Source organism: Megascapheus bottae, chromosome 21 (assembly GCF_031878675.1).
Source record: "Megascapheus bottae isolate mThoBot1 chromosome 21, mThoBot2.hap1, whole genome shotgun sequence".
Lineage (NCBI taxonomy): Eukaryota > Metazoa > Chordata > Mammalia > Rodentia > Geomyidae > Megascapheus > Megascapheus bottae.
In genome coordinates this window covers 34,602,204-34,618,518 of record NC_143529.1, presented here as the reverse complement: position 1 = coordinate 34,618,518, position 16,315 = coordinate 34,602,204, and the positions used below count along the sequence as shown (strand labels likewise).

The 16,315-nt window shown below is 57.5% G+C and overlaps 1 protein-coding gene across 1 annotated transcript; it reads right to left on the bottom strand.

The window, feature by feature from the left end:
- Nucleotides 1-189: 189 nt before the first annotated feature.
- Nucleotides 190-5,350, bottom strand: Prss56 (serine protease 56). Its single transcript, XM_090354341.1, has 13 exons — nt 5,236-5,350; nt 4,278-4,385; nt 3,910-3,963; nt 3,353-3,542; nt 2,959-3,058; nt 2,716-2,875; nt 2,384-2,526; nt 2,109-2,271; nt 1,804-1,977; nt 1,584-1,724; nt 1,418-1,480; nt 1,081-1,187; nt 190-609 (listed from the first exon to the last, which is right to left on the bottom strand). The coding sequence occupies exons 1-13, from the start codon at nt 5,348-5,350 to the stop codon at nt 403-405; spliced, it is 1,725 nt and encodes a 574-aa protein (XP_090210467.1). The 3' UTR covers nt 190-402.
- Nucleotides 5,351-16,315: the final 10,965 nt, after the last annotated feature.

The window sequence follows — 16,315 nt, the reverse complement described above, 5'->3', positions numbered from 1 at the left end:
CCACTGGGAAGGCACAGGGTACGCTAGCACAGAGGCCTAGTAGCCTCTGCCCAGCTTCGTTGTGATGTCTGCCAGCTGCTTCCGGAGACTAAGCCCTGCCTGTCTTCCGCTCATCTAATGTCCACCCATTGGTCCCGTCCCAAGAAAGTGCCAGTTTGTGGATTATAAATAAAATTTATTGAAGCAACTTTTACTTTGATCAGACAACTGGGAAGAAGACATGTGGTGTCCACGGCTGCCCTTCCGCCCCAATGGACCCAGCCAACAGGAACCTGGTTGCGTTGTCTTGTGTTCTTTAAACCCCTTTTGCTCCTGAGGACAGTGACTCCTCCTGGAAGCCCATCTGGGACGGCTGGAGGGCTACCTGGATGGCGCTCCTCCTGGGCTCTCCCCACCCGCACTTCAGGGGCCCTCCAGCTCTCCCTCTGCCAGGGCTGCTGATCGGAAGGCCTGCAGGGCCTGCACAAGGAGCCTGGGGAGGCTACGAGCCAGTGTGGCTGGCTCCAGCCCCACCAGGCCAGGGAAGACCACACGCCGGTCCCCCAGGCCTGCACGCACCCAGGCTCTGAAGAGTCCAGTCAGCGTTTTGGAGCCCAGATCTGCCAGCACCTGCAGAAGACCCAGAATCCCAGTCCTGAGTGACAAGGCTGGGGTCATCCACTTCTTCCACAGTCCTCATCCCTCCCTCCCTCCCTCCCTCCCTCCCTCCCTCCCTCCCTCCCTCCCTTCCTTCCTTCCTTCCTTCCTTTCCTTCCTTCCTTCCTTCTTTTGCCGGTCCTGGGGCTTGAACTCAGGACCTGAGCACTGTCCTTGGGCTTTTTCCTCAAAGCTAGCACTCTGCCACTTGAGCCACAGCACCACTTCTGGCTTTTTCTATGGATGTGGTACTGAGGAATTGAACCTGGGACTTTGTGCATGTTAGGCAAGCACTCTACCACTAGGCCAAACTCCCCGCCCTTCCCCACCCATTCCCTTGGGACCCTTTCCCTCATCTACAAGACCAGGACCTCCTGTCCCTTTTCTGCACCCAGATGGAGCCAGATCATCTTTGATAGGCCGCTGGGAAGCCTAGGGCCCCACCTCGTGGAAGTTCATGGCCAGGTGCTCCGAGGGAACCCGCAGGATCCAGGCATGGGCCCTCTGAAGGGCAGCCAACTTCTGTCGCAGAGCCTTCATCCCAGGGCAGTCTGCGGGAAGAAGAGCGGTCCAGAATAACAGAGAACCGACAGAAGCTGTGAGCTGGGGATGGACCTCACAGGTCAGACACCTTCTGCATGTTATCGAGGGGGGGAAACGGAGGCTTGAAAGGGTGAAGGAGAACTGGAAACCGCAAGTCTGGTACCCCGAGGGAGAATCTGGGACCCAGAAGCCCGGCCTGGCTGCTGCTCTCCGAGCGGCCGGCGGGGGGCGGCCTTACCCTTCGTGTCCCCGCGCCGCTGGGGCCTCTGCCTCGGGGACGCCTCTCCTGCAGCCCGCAGCCCTGGAGAGACCCGGGGTCAGGGGTGCGCCTGGCCTCACCACGCGGCCCCCAGGCGCAGGGGTGGGCCGGGGGCTCGGGCCGGGCTGGGGGGGGCGCGGGGTACCTGAGCGCCCCAGAGGTTCCCGGAGCGCGCGGGCCGGGCGCGCGGAGGCCGGGGCCCGACGCCGCAGCCCCGGGCGCGGGCCGAGCAGGTCCTGGGCGCCCCGCAGCAGGCCCAGCAGTGTGTGCGCCAGCGACCGGAGCTCTACGGGCGGGAAGCGGGGTGTGAGCGGCCGGGGCGCTGGGCCTGGCGCCCCCCTGGGGCTCCCGGGGCCGGGACTGACCGCACCGCCGCCGGCGCTGCAGGCACTGCCGGTGCGCCAGGCGCGCACAGCCGCCGTCGGAGCCAGGACACCGGCGGGCGTAGAAGGCGCAGAGCCCCGAGGCGTCGGCAGACGGCTCCGCGGGCGCGGCCCGGGCCAGGAGTTCTCTGCAGCTGGGCTCACGCGTGGCGGTGGCTGCGGACAGGACGGCGGCGCCCGGCTCACCTCCGGGGTCCGCGGTCCCGCACCCCGCCCTGCGCCCAGGGTGGAAGGCAGCCGGGGCCCCGCTCGTCCTGGGCCGTCCCTGTGGACGGCGCGCTGCTCACCGCTCATTTGCTCCTGGAGCCAGTCTCTGAACACAGCCACGCGAGTGTAGACCCCAGGCTTCCCCGGCTCCCCACAGCCATCCCCCCAAGAAGTGACTCCGAAGAGGACCTCCCTGGGGCGGGGGCCGGGCTCTGAGCAGGTGAGCGGGCCTCCAGAGTCACCCTAGGGGACGAGAGGGGGGCTCTGTCGCGCCTGCCCCGCGGTCCAGGAGGGAGGGAGGCTGTCCCGCCGAGGGGCGCCGCCCCCCCAACGCCCCCACGGTGCCAGCGCACACCTGGCACGAGTCCACGCCTCCCGCTAGGTAGCCGGCACACAGCATGGTGCTGGGGCGCAGGCCAGGCCCCAGCGCCCTTCGGCAGGCGTCCGCGCCTAGCAGGGGGACCCGGGCCTCTCTCGCCGCCTCAGCCTCCGGCCCATCTACAGGGAAGGATCCGTGCAAAGGGATCAGGTTTGGAAGGCAAGAGACAGCCATTTTCAGGGATCCCCCCGCCCCCCGCCCACTTGTCTCCAAATCCCTGTGAGATGCAGCAGCATTTTGCCCTGGGTGTTACCCTCTGGCTCCCTCCCAGAGCCATCACCCCTCGGCCAACCCAGACCTGGCAATACCTTCAAAGAGGGCCCCCCAGCCTGCGATGGTGCATGGAGTGCCGGCGGGGGGCTCGTGGGGGCCCTGGGGCAGGCACACGGGGCGCGCGGGGCCCTCGGGGCCCACTGGTGTCCACAGCTGTACCAAGGCCAGGTCATTGTAGAAGGTCTGCGGGTCAAACTGGGGACGGGTTCAAGGTGAAGGTGGGGAGCGTGTGGAGCGCTGTTCCGGGGTCTCAGGGGGGCCTGGGGCTCGCCCCTCACCTGGGGATGGGGCAAGATGCGGTTGACTCGCACTTCCTCTGCCTGCTCCTCACCAGTCCCCTGGGCCAGGGCCACGGTCCACAGGAGTTCATTGGAGGCGCTATAGGGGTGACAGGAGGAAGGATGGGGGACAGTGAGGCAGATGGAGCCTGTCCCCCAGAGCACCTGCCCCGCCCAGCAGAACTGTCCTGGAGATGGAGGGGGGGAGGTCAGAGCCCTAGAGGGGGGGAGGGGTCCTGGGTCCTGGGATCCACGCCCTGGACTGTAGGGGGGGGGACTGGGCTGGTGTCCACCAGGGGGGCAGCAGAGACCTGCTCTCCCAGCCGCCCAGGCCACCTGCTGGACCTGACTTTGGAGGACTAGGTCTGGGCAGGTGCCTGGGGGCCTGACGTACCCCACGAAGCAGTGGGCAGCCGTGAGCACCCAGGACGCTGCCACCAGCACGCCCCCGCACAGAGGCTGCCTGCCCAGCCGGAGCCGAACCAGCCAGGGCCAGGCCCCAGGCAGGGCCGGGCTGCCCCCGACTATGCGGCCACGAGGCCTGGTCTCGTTGGCAGGACTTGGGTGTCTCTCCCCACATGACCCTGGGAAAGGCAGAAGCAGAGCTGTGAGGGACAAGTCCTACCTGGCCTCCATGGAGGCTCACCCTGTTCCCAGCCCTGCCTCCTCCAGCCTTTGTTTACTCATTGTGCCAGCACTGGGGCCCAGAACTCAGGGCTCCGCCATGACTGAGCTCTTTGGCTTAACGCGATTGCTCTACTACTTGAGACACAATTCCACTTCTAGCTTGGTTTACTTTCGCAGTTAATTGGAGATATGACTCTCATTGACTGTTCAGCCTGGACTGGCCTTGAACTGTGATCCTCAGGTCTCTGCCTCCTGAAGAGCTAGGACTAGCAGGTATAAGCCAGTGGCATGGGATCTGGCCCTCCCAAGCCTTTTTAACCTCACCTGGCTCAGATGGCTCCTGAAGGAAGGGGGCCAGATGCCTGGGCTGTCCAGTTCCTGCTGAGAGAAAGCCTCATCATGCCTTGGGCCCATCTCCCCCCTAAGCTGGCCCCGAGCACCTTCTATCCCCAGAACTCCCCCGACCTCCGCTCCCAGCACACAGGCCATGCGCCTCTGGTTTCACCACATGACCCCAGACCTCCCCCACCTTTCTGTCTTTGCACACTCAGTGCCCAAGCCCAGCATGCATGTCCACCCGGAGAGACCTCAAGAGTGGTGCACCCCACCTGGTGCCCCAAGATGGCTGGGGAAGGGAGTCTGGGTAGTGAGTACAAGTTCACAGGAGGTGTGTGTAGCATTGTTCACACAACCTTGGCACTCATGCAGCCTGTGCCGGATCTCCATCACCAAACTCATCACGGCCCACTGGGCGTTCCTCTGGGCAGCCTGGAGCACCTGTGTCCCCTGAGCCGACAGAACTGTGGGAACACGAGACACACGTCGTCCTTGGTGGTCGGGAAGAGTCTCGATCTCGTCATCCGCCCTAGCCCCCGAGCCTTGCTTTTGAGGACCAGGGTGGGATCCTGAGCACCTGGGAGGTGAGAGGCTAAAGCCAGGGTGTAGTTCCTCAGGGCTCCCCGAGGCCTAACTTCGAGAGGAGATGTTCACAGAGTTTTCAGCCCAGGATACGTCTCCAACTCAACTGAAATCTCTGAAAAGCAGTTTTATGTCAAATCTTCAGAGGAGCCAAGTTTTGAAGGCTCATGCCTGTTATCCTAGCTACTCAGAAGGTAGAGATCTGAGGATTGCAGCTAGAAGCCAGTCAGCAGGAAAAACTGTGAGACTCTGTTTCCAATTACCCAACAAAAGCCAGAAGAAAGTGGAGCTGTGGCTCAAGTGGTAGAGCTCCAGCCTTGAGTGAAAAAACTAAGAGACAGCACCCAGGTCCTGAGTTCAAGCCCTAGTATTAGCATCATAAGAAGAAAAAGAAGACAATTTCAGAGGCAAAACACTGTTCCAGATCTCAGATCTGCTGGCACGAAGCAGCCATGGTTGAGATTCCCTGCCCACCTTTGGGCCTAGATGGCCAAAGCATGCTGCTTGGACCCTGTCCTCTGGGCTCTGTCTGGAGCCGTCTCTCAGTTCCCCTTGGCAGTGCTTGATGGCTTTGTTTCCAGTGCCAGCCTTTCTGTACCTCTCTCATTCCGTTATCTCAGTTGCTTGTCCCAGCAACTGGGCTAAAGGGCCCATGGGTGCTTACAGTAGAGGGGGCCCTGCTCATCTTCCTCGATGCCCTCCCTCCTCACCAGTCCCCTCAGCCCGGCTCACCTTGCAGGGTGTTGGGGGGCAGGCGCGTGTACAGTGGGTGCCCGTGGGCCACCCTGTGGTCAATCCTGTGGTCTGGCAAGGGAAGCAGCAGCAGCAGCAGCACAGCCAGGAGCATGGCTCCTCTTCCTCCTGGGACTCACTTCCCCACAGGTATTCTTTAGTGTCTGCCTCCCATGTCTCTTGGCCCCCACACATGGAAGTGTTTTCCACTTACACCAAAAAATCACCCACTTGCCACGGTCTGTGCTCACCTGGCTCTCACCTCCCCAGAGCCCTCTGGGGAGCGGGGCTGTGGGGGCTATATAGAGGACAGAAGCGGGGGGGGGGTGCCTGGGAGGGCAGCCAGGCCTGGCAGAGGGAATGAGGTAGTGGGCTCGACCCTCACCTTTGAAGTTTCATCATCCGGCTCTGAGCCCCCCCTTCTGTCAAAGGAGCCCTTGTTTCTGCGGTTCCATCAAAGGGGCTGAGACAGGGAAGAAGAGCTGACCGTTGGGCCAGGGGCCAGGCAGAGGGGGTTGGGGGACAGGGGCTGGGAGGTGGAAACCCCATCTGCTTCTGCCCCCCCCTGGGGAGTTTACCATCATGATGGGGGCAGACAGTCTTAGGGGGAGACAGAAAAGGGGGTGATTAGGGGGGTTATCCATAGCCCCACCCCCTGGGGAAGACACTAAGATCCCAGCCCCTCTGTCCCTAATTGCTTGGCAGCGCCCTTTACAGTGCAGCCATTTCTAAAGATGATCAAAGCATCCTAATTAGAGCCGTAATTAGTGCCGTGCTGGAGGTAGTGGGTGGGAAGAGGCAAAGGCAGGCGGATGCTGGAGTGGCCCAGAGAGGAAGGCGGGAGATGAAAGGCCTTACAGTGGCCCAGTTTGGGGAGCAAAGGCCCTAGAAGCTTCGGAGGCTCTCCCAGACCCCCTCCCTGTCCACTCGGCCTGCCTGGCATGGCTTTCAGTTGCTGTGGTAGTGCTCTAGCAGGAGGAGTTCCTTAGGAAGAGCGGCACGTGGGCAGCTCTTCTGGGACTGAGCTACCTACCTGGGGCAGGTGGTGCCCTGGGCCCTGCAGAAAGCCCCAGGGCCATGCTGGGGAAACTGGGCCATACGGGAGAGTTTGATCTGTTCCTCTAGAGGCCCTGAGCAGGGGGGCGGGGGCATCTCCCAACACAATGCTGTACCCACCCCAGCTCCCTTTCCCAGCTCCCCACACTTCCCACATTAGAAAGGCAGGGAAATACTGGGCCTGGACCATTGTGAGAATTTGATAACATTGGAAATTACTCATATTCATCGGAGTTTCTGTCTTGCAAGCTTTCTCACAGATTTTCCTGCCCAGGGTGGGCTTTGAACTACCATTCTTCAGTCTTAGCCTAGGATTACAGGGATTACAAAGGCCACTAAAGGCCATTGTTTGATCTTGTGATAGGACGGGATCTAGTTTTCAGTTGGGCCTGTTAACTCTCCTTTAAGTCTCTCTCTAGTTCTCCCCATGCTTTCTCCCTTTCCTCCTCATCCCCTCCTGCCTTTCATCTTTTCTTGGTGGGAATCTCTCTTCCTCAAATGTGTCTCCCTTTTCTCAATCTGGCTGTCAGCTGTGTTTCTTTGAGATGTGATCATTTAACATCATCTGTTTCTGTTGTATTTACACTTCTGTTTCCTCCTCTAGGATAGCAGCTGCTCCTCTCCCCCTCCTTCTCCTCCCTCCTCCTCCTTCTCCTCCTCTTCCTCTCTGACTTCATTCTCCTCCTTGTCCTCCTCCCTCTTGTGACTGTACGAGGCTCTGAATTCAGAGTTTTGTGCTTGTGAGGCAGGCACCTTACCACTTGAGCTGCAATTCCAGTCCTTATCTTTTTGTTAACAACAGTAATTATAAAAAGAAACGACACCTTTGTGAAGAAGAGACATTCAGTGGAGTCATGTGATTCCTTGCAGATTACCCTTTTTATTTTGAAAAAGAACTTTTATTTTGGGCTTTTTTCCCCTTTTCTGACACCAGTCCTGGGGCTTGAACTCAGGCGCTGTTGTTGAACTAGTTTTGCTCAAGGTTAGTGTGCTATTGGCTGAGCCATAGCTCCACTTCTGGCTTTTTTGTGTGTTGGTCAGGGGATTTGAACTCAGGATCTGGGTGCTGTCTCTGAGTTTCTTTTTGCTCAAGGTTAGCCCTCTACCACTGGGAGCCAGAGCGCCACTTCCAGTTTTTGGGTGCTTAATTGGAGATAAGAGTTTTATGGACTTCCATGCCCGGTCTGGTTTTGAACCTAGATCCTCAGATCTCAGCCTTCTAAGTAGTTACGATTCCAGGGGGGAGGCACCAGCACCCAGCTCTGCGTCTGGCTTTGGCTGGTTGACTGGCGGTAGGAGTCTCATGGACTTTCTTGGCTTCAAACCTTGAGCCTCAGATCTCAGCCCTCTAGGTAGCTAGGATGACAACCGTGAGCCACTGGGGCCCAGCCTCAGAATACTTCCATTATTTTTTGATATGAATTAACATTAGATTTAATAAGTGATATGAAAATGCTCCATAGGGTCCCTACTGCCGCAACATCTCAATCAATCCACCTCCCTTCTATCTTTCAGTGTCAAGCCCGACTCCTGGAAATGGTGGTTGTTCGTTAATAATGGCTTAATTTCTGAAACTGAGATTTGTTTTTATGTTATGTTGCTTTTTTTCCTTTCTCCTTTGTGCTTTTCTGAATTGCTGATCTTTTCAAAGCAGCAGGTAGCATTTATGAAAGTACGAGGCATCAAGAGCATTTTAACAACTGCAGGCACCAAGTGAAACCTTATTACCTTATTAACAATGCCACGCATTATCGATGCAGTATTTCACCCCCAAATATTTATTAATCTCAAAGGCTGATTGAAAACAGGCAGTGTCATGAAGTTCCATGTATTACAACGTGTTAATCCTGCACAAGAATTGTTAAAGGCCAATTGGTAAAAATAGAAATGAAAGTAAACCAGGAATGTCTGCATTAAAACGCATTGCGTATTTCCCCCCCTTCCCGCCCCCAGCCAGTGTCCCCAGCCACTTACTCACCCTGAAGGGGTGACCAGCAAAAGATCTAGAATGAGAATGGGGCTGAGGCCTTGTTCCCCACCCCCACCCCCAGGCTGTGCGAGGATACTTGGGGTGGGGGCTTCGCACAGGGGACTCAGCCAGCAAAGCAGGTATCAGAGGGGTGAAAACAGAGCCACAGACCCACCAAAGCCTCTCCAGCTTGTACAAAGTCTTTTCAAAGTCTCAGCATCCTGTACCCCAAAACTAGCTTGATCAAGCCCTCCTCCACCCCCAGGCAGAACCTTCCTGGTTCTGGTTTTCAGCCACTCTCTTCCTGGGTATCTGCCAGCCCTGGGGCAAGAGGAACTGCATCTACATCAGATGGCCCCTCCACGGGCTGCAGCCTCTCTCCAGCAGCACACACCCAGTCTCCTCCTCAGCACCCCAGCCATTCTGGCCCCAGGTCCAGCAGAGGCTGGCAGCTAGGACAGCAACTAGAGGCAAGGCCTTGAGGGTGCAGGGTGAACACAAAAGCCAATAAATTCCCCGAGGCAATTATAGCACTGAGTGAGGCATAAACAGGGTGCTGCAGCCACCTCTGCCACACACGCGTGCGCACACACACACACACACACACACACACACACACACACACACACACAAGCCCATTTGCAGGGTAATGGCTTTGTGACAGGAGGAATTATGGAGGTTGCTTGGCTGGGTGAGACAAGCTGGGGGCAGGGGCTTCAGCCTAAGTCTGGGGACTCCCAAAGGAAAAGCTAGGCTCCTATCAGCATGGGTGATGCTGGAGAGGGCTTGGTGAGAATCTGGCCAGATGGATGGTCTCTGTTTAGCCCTCAACCTTTCCCTCTGTACTTCCAAGACTTCTAAGTGGACGGATAACTAGGAGGACAGACCTAGGACCTGAAGGAGCCTCTGCTCTTGCCCTGGCCTCAGGGTGTCCTACAGCCTCAGGCAGCTGCTGGCAAGCTAAAGAGATAGGCAGAGCTTGCTTTAGTTGATTGCTTCTCTCTAACTGATTCTCTGTGGGAGGCTGGGCTGGGCTGCAGGGCTGTGCTGGGAAGGAGAAAGCTCTAGAAAACCAAATCAGGAAACTGGAAAAAGCCACCGCTGGCACAGGTACCTGAGAGGCAACCTCCCCTGCCATGTTCCCTTAGCCAGCCAGGCTTGGCAGGACTGACAGGACCCAGATAAGAAAGGAGGGTGAGCTGGGGCCTTCGGGCCTCTGGTACCCCAGGTTAGAGGCAGGGTGGAGTTAGCTCCTGGGAGCCCCTTAGAATTCTGCTTCTGGGACCTGGGTCTCACCTCCTACCTCTGGGCCAGGCCCGTCAGCCTGACAATGAAGCCACGGTCCATGCCTCTGGCAGCAACAGAGCATCCCGCCCTCCCGCGGGCACCCCCAGATTGCATTTGCTGGAATAGATTGCAGGAGAAAATAAATCCTGTGCACATGATTAATGGGAGGCAGGAGGTGGCAGCCACCAAGAGGAGCCACTGGGGATGAGAGTGACACTCGGGCACAGAGCCAGTGCAGATGTGAAGTCTTCCAGAAGGGGGTCCGGGAACTGCAGGGCCCTGCGCTCCTTCTGCATAGGGCGTCTGGCTTGCAGGGTCAGCAAGGGGCTGCGCTGGGCCCCAGCTGGGCTCCTCTCATCACAGGCAGGGCAGGATGGGCTCTTCCTGGGCCCAACCTCAGCCTTGGTTATTGAGAACACCATGAACTAGAGTAAGAGGAAGTAAAGCCAGGGTCCAGAGCCGATGACCTTCTGTCTGTGAACCTCAGGCTCCTCCTCTGTGCAAAGGAAATAACAGCCTCTGGGTGCCGAGGCTCTCAGCTACTGAGGTCTGAGGATCATGGTTCAAAATCAACCTGTGCAGAAAAGTTTGTGGGGCCCTTATTTCCAACTGGCCACCAAAAAGCCAGACATGGAGGTAGAAATGTAACTCTAGCTAGCCTGAGCTACGGCACAGTGTCCAGGCCCTGAGTTCAAGCCCCAGTAGTGCACACGCGCACACACACACACACCTGGGCCCACGTGGGTCTCAGCCATAGGGGTCCTTCCTAGACAATGAGGGACTCAGGAAGGATCGGGGTGTGGGTCTTGACCTCCTGGGGCTGGTGGTAGGCAATCACTAAAGAAAGCATGGCAAGTTCATTGGCACGTGTGTGATACTGGGGCGTCCCTAGCATGGAGTTAGATGGGAAAGGGGTTTTTGGATAGTTAGGTGGCCAGAGCATGTGGCAATATGCCGAAGTTTGACAGTACACTTGTTTATTTCTTGTGGTACTGAACTTTGAATTCAGGGCGAGACAGGCACTCTACCATCTGAGCCACGTCTGAGGTCCTTTTTATTATTTTAAAATATTTTGGTCATGGTACTGGAACTCGGCCTGGGTGCTGTCCCTGAGCTCTTTTGCTCAAGGTTAGAGCTATAACACTTTCAGCTGCGATGATGCCTCTGGGTTTTGGGGTTATTGGAGGTGATTTTCATGGACGTTCCTGCTTCGGCTGCCTTTGAGCAAGGATCCCCATATCTCAGCCACCTGAGCAGCTAGGATCATAGGCGTGATCTCACATTCTTTGTGGGCTGGCTTGGACTATGTTTCTTCTGTTTATGTTTGTTTCTTGTCCTAGCTGGGGGAAGGGTCACAGGTACACAACCCCAACAAGTCTAGAATGTTGGTTGAGATGGAGTCTTACTAGCTTCCCCCCCTCACCCCCCCACACCTTTTCCTTTGCCTAGGCTGGCTTTGAGCCAGGGTCTTTCCATGCTCTACCTCCCATGTAGCTGGGATTACAAGTGTGTGCTGGGGATGACAGTGCATTATTGATGAAGCTGCTGTAAACTGCTGCCTTCACTGCTGTGAGATTCTCCATGGAGAGAAAAAGGCAATGATTCCTGCTCTCATCCTGTTCCAGGGCACTTCATCCTACAGATGTCCAGGAATGCTCACAGTAACAGTGTCACTGCATAAAAGCAGCAACAACCCAGGTACGAATCAAGGAAGGACTGAGTTAAACATCACAGCCCCGTCATGGAATACCACACAGCTGTTTAAAAGAAGAAACAAACAAGGGAGCCATTACGTGAAGAATGTCAGGACCTTCGGTGTCAGTGAAGACAAAATGAAGAGCAGGGGACACGGTGTGCTGCCTTGTGCATAAGAGGAAAAGCAAGAGGATTCACATGCACTTGTAGAGCCAGGCATCTAGCCCAGAGGCATGTGGGTAGGAGGCGCTCTTTCATGAGCCACACCCCACCACATATACTTAGACACAGGAAGAGGGGGGCATGTGGCATGTGGCCTGTGTCAGGGCAACTGGGTGGACAGGGAGGGGAGGGGCCAGAGAATTTTATTTTGAATTGCTTTGACTTTTTGAGTTATATAGGTGACTCATCTGTATGTTGTTAAGAAGTATTTCAGGAGGTTTTTCTCTTTCTGGAGGGCCGGGGGCTGAGGGAGGGGAATGGAGGGAAGTAGGGACGTAGGAGAAGCTTACAGTTCTGGATGAGTGTGGATGAAGTGGTCAGGCAGGGGTGAGGCTCCCAAGGGCAGGGGAGTCGCAGGGGTTGGCACTGCACAGAGAAGGCCCACCCTGTTGAGATACGCTACAGCTGGGCATAAACCCTGCACACCCCCCTGGGCAGTGGACCAGCCTCCTCCACAACCAAACCTTAGCTGGTCCAGGCCCTGCAGGATGAGTGGGCGAAGGGCGCCCCCTGGTGGCTTTGTGCGTGGTAAGCAGGCCTTGATGGGCTGGGAAGTCCTGGCACCGAGCTAATCAAAGCCACAGGAAGGGAGAGGAAGGGGTAAGCAAGCTTAGTGACTTTGCCCAACCCATGCTGTGAGTGTTTCAGATGCCTCTCCTCCTTGAACTCCTTCTGGTCCAGCTGGCAAGTGGGCCCGGCTGTCCTGGTGATGTTGTGGCATCAAGGAGGTCAGCCTGTAGCTTTTCTGCCCACTCGACAATCTTTCAATTCTGCAACCCAAAGTTTTGAAGTTTGCCTTCTATTTCCCAAACATCCCTGCCCATTCAAGTCCTGGCTCTGGTCAGTGCCGGGCGAGGCCTCTGGTCTCCAACAATTCTTCAAATGTCACAAAACAAATGGTCCAAGAGCAGCGCCCAGGGAGCTGAGCACGAGTCAGTGGGAGAGGGAGCAGGGAGGGCTCAAGGTGGGAAGTGACTCCAGTCCTAAAGTGGGGCAGACCGAGACCCGGAAGGCCCACATGCTCAAGAGGTCCTAGACGTGGGGATGGGGGAATCCTTCTCACTTTGTGATTGTGTCTGAACACCTCCACTCTGGGTGGTCCCCAGGCCATCTCCTCACCCCAACATGTGTGCATGAGTAGCTGGGCCAGGGTGGGTATCAGTGCAGCGCAGAGGCTGGGTGCCTGGGCCAGCCTCCCTGGGCCAGCACTCTGAGTGCTCATATGGTTTGCTCTATTAAGCTTCACAGGTGGCCCATTTTGCAGCTGGGAGTAATGAGGCATGCAGAGATTTTTTTTGGGGGGGGGGGGAAGGCTTACCCAGATAAGTCAGGATCCCCAGACCTGAGCATGAATAGCTGAGGAGAGCCCTCCGAGGAAGAAAAATGAGGTAACTACAGAGTGGAGGTCTGGGGGAAATAATAAAATGAATAGTAATTCTTTTTATTTGCATGCCAGTACTGGGGCCTCTTGCTCGAAGGCTGAAGGCTGGTGCTCTACCACTTGAGCCACAACTCCATTTTTGGCTTTTTGCTGGTGAATTGGAGCTGAGAGTCTTGTCTGTCTGGGCTTTTCAAGTTGACCCAGTTTTCCTGTTTTAGGCATCCCGCAAGGATGATTCAGAAGCTGCATAGATGTCAAAAAACTCAACACCCTACAGACTTTGGGTCGAGGAAGGCCAGCAAGATGGGTCTTACAACTAGCTCTGGGACACGTGACAGGGCAGGGCTGGAGGTTAAGCTCGTGGGCAAGATCTGTTCAGGATGCCAAGTGAGGCCGCAATGGGCTGAGTGGGGGATCTATCCCAGACTCCCTCCCCGGCCTGTCTTACTCTCTCACTCCCCTTGGCACAGGGTAACACAGTCTCTGAACCTAGGCTGTGAGCTTGACCCCACTCTATTTGGGTCAGGTCCCCCGCTTTCCTCATGAGCAGGCTGCTTGGAACAGGAGCTTTCCACATGGCTGGAGGCCCCATCTGTCAACCTCAGACTCTTGCTGGGGCTAGCCATGTCCTCTGGCCCCAGGAGACTAAGCATCAATAGACAGATCTCAAGTGGTCTGCCTGCCTCTAGTATGGCGGATGCCATACCCCTCCCCGCCCCAGGAGTCTGGATCCTCTTCATGGCCAAACTGCCCATCTGCCACTTTACCCACGGTGGCATCTTTGCCTTGTGATTTCTGGCTCAACTCCTCATCTGTCTCTGTGTCTCCCTCATCCTTCCTTTCCTCTTCTCTCCCTGCCCTTCCCTCTGACACCCCTGCCCTTCTTCTGTACCTCAGTGAGTCTGGTTTCTACCTACCCTCTTTCAGTCTCTTTCTCTCTCTGTTCCTCTCCTGCCCCCTCCCCCAGCCCCCCCTTGCCCCCAACTCTCCTTCCCTTCCCAGAGCCCAGCCCCCCCCAAGCTTGCTGCTCCCCAAGCTCTTCCCAGCCTGGATGGGATGGGGGAGCTCATTTCTTCTCATCCAAGCTTAATATCTTAATGCAAGGCCATTACTCACCCGGAGTCCAGGCAGGGCAGGCCTCTCCCCTCCTCGTTTGTCATCCAGAGTGAAGCCTGTGTATGCAATTCCTCTGGGATCAGATTAAGGGACTGACAGGCTAGATGAGCAAATTCGGTTGCCAGCACCGCCCCTGTCTTACAGGTTTTGGGTCCCAGAACCATGGCATCCAGACTTTGAGTAGGGGAAGTCTGGGGCCTGTCTGTTTTCTACCTCTGCTCCCCAAGTGCCTGACAAGCAGGGAGAGGACATAGATGGCCTTTGTCCTGAGAGAGAAGAGGGAAAAGATGCAGGACTCATAATGACCCATCCGCTGGGAGCTGGTGAGCCAAACTTGGACAGCGACCACTCTAGATGGTTCTGAAAGCTTCTGGACACGTTTGAAGGGCTAAGTTCATTCAGTCAAGCCTTACAAACCCTCTAGGGTAAGAACTATTACTGTTCCTTGTGGGGGGGCAGCATGTATGTGCATGCAACAAGCACATGAGCGCTTGTACTGGGGTTGAACTCTCAGCTTTTTTGCAAGGCTAGTGTTTTACCACTTAAGCCACGGCTCCACTTCCATGTTTTTTGGATAGTTAATTGAAATAAGATTCTCTCAGACGTTCCCGCCAGGCTGTCTTTGAACCTCAGTCCTCAACTCTCAGCCTTCTGAGTACTGAAGGTTACAAGCTACCATCCTTTTTTTTTTTTTACAGAGGCCCAGAGAGGCCAAACCACTTACCAGGGTCACAGCTAGTGAAGAACATGATCAGGCATGTGGTTTTCAATCTCTGACGATTAGAATTTTTTTAAAAAAATAATTATCTTTAAGTAGTTGTACAAAGGGGTTTCAGTTCTATAAGTTGATGTACTAGTATAGTATATCTCTTTTTTTGACAGTCCTAGGGCTGGAACTCAGGGCCTGAGCACTGTCCTTGGACTTTCTCAAGGGTAGAGCTCTACCACTTGAGCCTCAGCACCATTTCAGGCTTTTTCTTGACCCGAGGAATCGAACCCGGGTCTTCGTGCATGCTAGGCAAGCACTCTACCACTAGGCCAAGCTCCCAGCCGGCCCAGTCCACCTGATCAATGTCATTTACACATTTTTCGACACATGCTCTGTAGACGAGGGCTGGGTGGCTCCCATTTTATAGATTAGGAAGTGGAGGGGCTTGCTTCCTTCCAGAGCCCTCGGGCCTCACTCTGCCTTGCCGTGGTCCTGGCATGGAACCTGCCCATGGCTGCACCAAGCCTGGGGAGCAGGCGTGCGGGGCCCCACCCGGCACCGGGCCCCCCAGCCCGCCGGCCTGGGCTCCACTCCCGGGTCCAGCCAGGAGAAGCGACCCGAGCCTCCCTCCGCTCCCGCCTGGACACCAACTCTTCCCACCGTTCACGGCAGCCTGGTTCCCATGGTAACCACCCGCTTGCCGTCTCCTAGCAACTAAGTGGTCCTGGGGGGGGGGAAGAGCGGAGCAGAAGGGGGCGTCTGACCTCCGAGGCCGGAGCGCCGGGTTCAAATCCCGGCCCGGTCCTGGCAGCTGGGAGGCTCCAGCCGGCCTCTCGAGCTCCTCCGTGGGGCGGCGCGGGCCCCGGTCCCCGCGGACGGCGGGCGGCTCGGGAGGCGCGGGCGCGGGGCGGGGGGGGGGGGGTGAGGCCGGACACACTCCTGGAGCGGGGGGGGGGGGGGGGAGCCCGCGACGGGCCCGAGCCCCCTCACTCCCCCCCGACCGCGACGCCCTGCCGCCCTGCAGCCCCGCCCAGCCCCCTCCGTCCAGGAACCCACGCCGCACCGCCCACGGTGGGGAGGGGCGGTGATGTCACGGCCGCCGCTGACGTCACGGCGCCCGGGCCCGCAGGGACTGCGGCTGTGCCCCAGCCGGCCCCCTCCCCTCCCCTCCCCCTCCCCTTCCCCTCATTCTCCCCTCCCCCTCCCCCTTCTCCCCTCCCCTCCTCCTTCCCCTTTTCTCTCCTTCCCTCCCCCTCTCCTCCCCCTCCTCTCCCTCCTCCCTCTCTCCTCCCCCTCCCTCCTCCCCCTCCCCCTCCCCTCCCTCCTCCCCTCCCCCTCCCCTCCTGGTCCGGGGTCTTGAACTCCGGCCTTCTTCGGCTGGCCGCTGCGCTCCGCCCTCGTTGCTCGGCTGGCCGTCGAGCCTGGCAGGCTCAGGTGGTTCAGCTCCGCTCAGTCCTCCCCATACAAAAGCCGCCCAGGGCCCCGGAGCCCGGCCGGGAGGGTCCGCGGTGCGGGCCTGCAGCTCGGGGGGGCCCGCGGTGCTGGCCTGCAGCTCGGGGGATCCACGGTGCACGGTGCGGGCCTGCAGCTCGGGGGGTCTGCGGTGCTGGCCTGCAGCTTGGGGGGTCCACGGTGCTGGCCTGCA

Excerpts from the sequence above, each read along its gene's own strand:
- Prss56 (XM_090354341.1), bottom strand. The coding sequence starts at position 5,350 with ATGCTCCTGGCTGTGCTGCTGCTGCTGCTGCTTCCCTTGCCAGACCAC. Across the intron at positions 4,386-5,235 it reads GCCCCCCAACACCCTGCAAG|TTCTGTCGGCTCAGGGGACA; the intron begins GTGAGCCGGGCT and ends GTGTTCCCACAG. Across the intron at positions 3,964-4,277 it reads CAGGCTGCATGAGTGCCAAG|GAACTGGACAGCCCAGGCAT; the intron begins GTTGTGTGAACA and ends TTCTCTCAGCAG.